This window comes from Nicotiana tabacum, chromosome 16 (genome assembly GCF_000715075.1).
Source record: "Nicotiana tabacum cultivar K326 chromosome 16, ASM71507v2, whole genome shotgun sequence".
NCBI lineage: Eukaryota > Viridiplantae > Streptophyta > Magnoliopsida > Solanales > Solanaceae > Nicotiana > Nicotiana tabacum.
Genome location: NC_134095.1, coordinates 1,288,390 through 1,290,197, shown reverse-complemented (window position 1 = coordinate 1,290,197; position 1,808 = coordinate 1,288,390). Strand labels below are relative to the sequence as shown.

Genomic DNA, 1,808 nt, shown 5'->3' with positions numbered 1-1,808 from the left:
TCGGAAATGCCTAATACCTTCTCCCGGGTTAACAGAATTCCTTATCTGGATTTCTGGTTCGCAAACTGTAATACAAAGTCATTTTTTCCTCGATTCGGGATTAAATAGTGACTTGGGACACCCTAAATCTCCCAAGTGGCGACTCTGATATAATTAAATAAATCTCGTTTTGATTGTCCTTTAATTGAAAAAAACTCCTTCGCCCCTCGCGAGTGCCGGAAAAAGGAGGTGTGACACTTGAAAATATATGATGATACTACAGACCCGGAAGATCACATAATCCACTACGTCACAGCCGTAAAAGGCAACTATATGTCGAAAGAACAAGTGTCATTGGTGCTGCTGAAAAAGTTCGGTGAAACCCTGACAGAGGGAGCGCTGACTTGGTACTCACAATTGCCAGCACAATCAATATCAACGTTCGAAGAAGTAGCAGACAAATTCGTCATCGCTCATGCAGGAGTGAAAAAGGCGGAAGCCAGGGTAAACGACATCTTTGCCGTTAGACAGACGACGGATGAGGGACTCAGGGACTTCCGAGCCAGATTCAACGAGGTGAGAATGAGCCTACCAAACGTATCAGAGGGGATGGCGGTAGCAGCCTTCCAAAACGAGTACAACAGGAATGGGTCGAAAGCTACCAAAAAGTTGTTGAATATGCTCATGAAATACCCTCCCACCACTTGGGAAGAAATCCACAACGCCTATTGTGTCGAAGTAAGGGTAGACGATGACGACCTCAATGGTCCGATCCAACGGCTGACATTAGTCCAAACTGAAGTAAGGAAAGATCGTCAAAACGATGGCCGAAGGGATCAACTACCCCGTCTCAGTCGGGAGAGACATCAGCCTTGCATTCAGACATCCACCCTACCTCCTCCCCGACATGCCACACCACAGCAAATTGAAAGAGGTATACCTCCACTATTATCTACTCATAACTTTTGTGTTTCTTCTTTAGAAATAGTGTATGCACTAGAGAAGCTCGGCACAAAGGTGCAATGGCTGCAAAAGATAAAATCCGACCCGAGCACCCAGAAAGCGAATGTTCTGTGCGAATTCCATCAGGAAAGGGGGCATAAGACCGAAGACTGCATAGGCCTGCGGCAAGAAGTAGTAAGAATGCTAAACCAAGGACACCTAAAAGAACTGTTGAGTGATCGAGGGCGGGCTAATTTTGCTCTAGGGCGTGATCAACCTCAGGGACCCCCAAACCACCTTCACTCACTCATACTATACAAATGATCATCGGCGGTGGCGATGACACGGCAATTAACCACGTAAAATTCACCACTACACACAAACTCAAATGATTAATCGCTCACGAACGGTACGAAGACATCGAAGATAGTATCATCTTCAATAAGTCAGATGCCGACGGTTTGTCTTTCCCTCATTATGATGCTCTTGTTATAACTTTACGTGTTACGGATACCGATGTAAAACGAATAATGGTGGATGATGGAAGCGACGCGTGTATTATCTATCATCCAATCCTCGTACAAATGAGACTCAAGGATAAAATAATACCATATTGTATAACACTAATGGGTTTCAATAATGCAGTTGAACGAACCTCTAGAGAGATAGTGTTGCCCGTTCTAGGCGGAGGAGTCAATCTGGAAACAATGTTTCACGTTATGAATCAAGAAACAGCCTACAACGCTATCATAGGGCGCCCATGAATACACGCCATATGGGTTGTCCCGTCAAGTTTCTATCAAGTAATCAAATTTCCTACTCCATGGGGAATATTCAGCATCCAGGGCGAGCAACGCACCGCACAAGAATGATACCGTATCGCCCAG

General features: G+C 45.1%; 1 protein-coding gene across 1 annotated transcript; it reads left to right on the top strand.

Annotated features, from left to right (window-relative positions):
* The first annotated feature begins 312 nt into the window (after positions 1 to 312).
* Positions 313 to 1,245, top strand: LOC107768581 (uncharacterized). Its single transcript, XM_016587702.1, has one exon. The coding sequence runs from the start codon at positions 313 to 315 to the stop codon at positions 1,243 to 1,245; it is 933 nt and encodes a 310-aa protein (XP_016443188.1).
* The last annotated feature ends 563 nt before the right edge of the window (positions 1,246 to 1,808 follow it).

Excerpts from the sequence above, each read along its gene's own strand:
- LOC107768581 (XM_016587702.1), top strand. The coding sequence starts at position 313 with ATGTCGAAAGAACAAGTGTCATTGGTGCTGCTGAAAAAGTTCGGTGAA.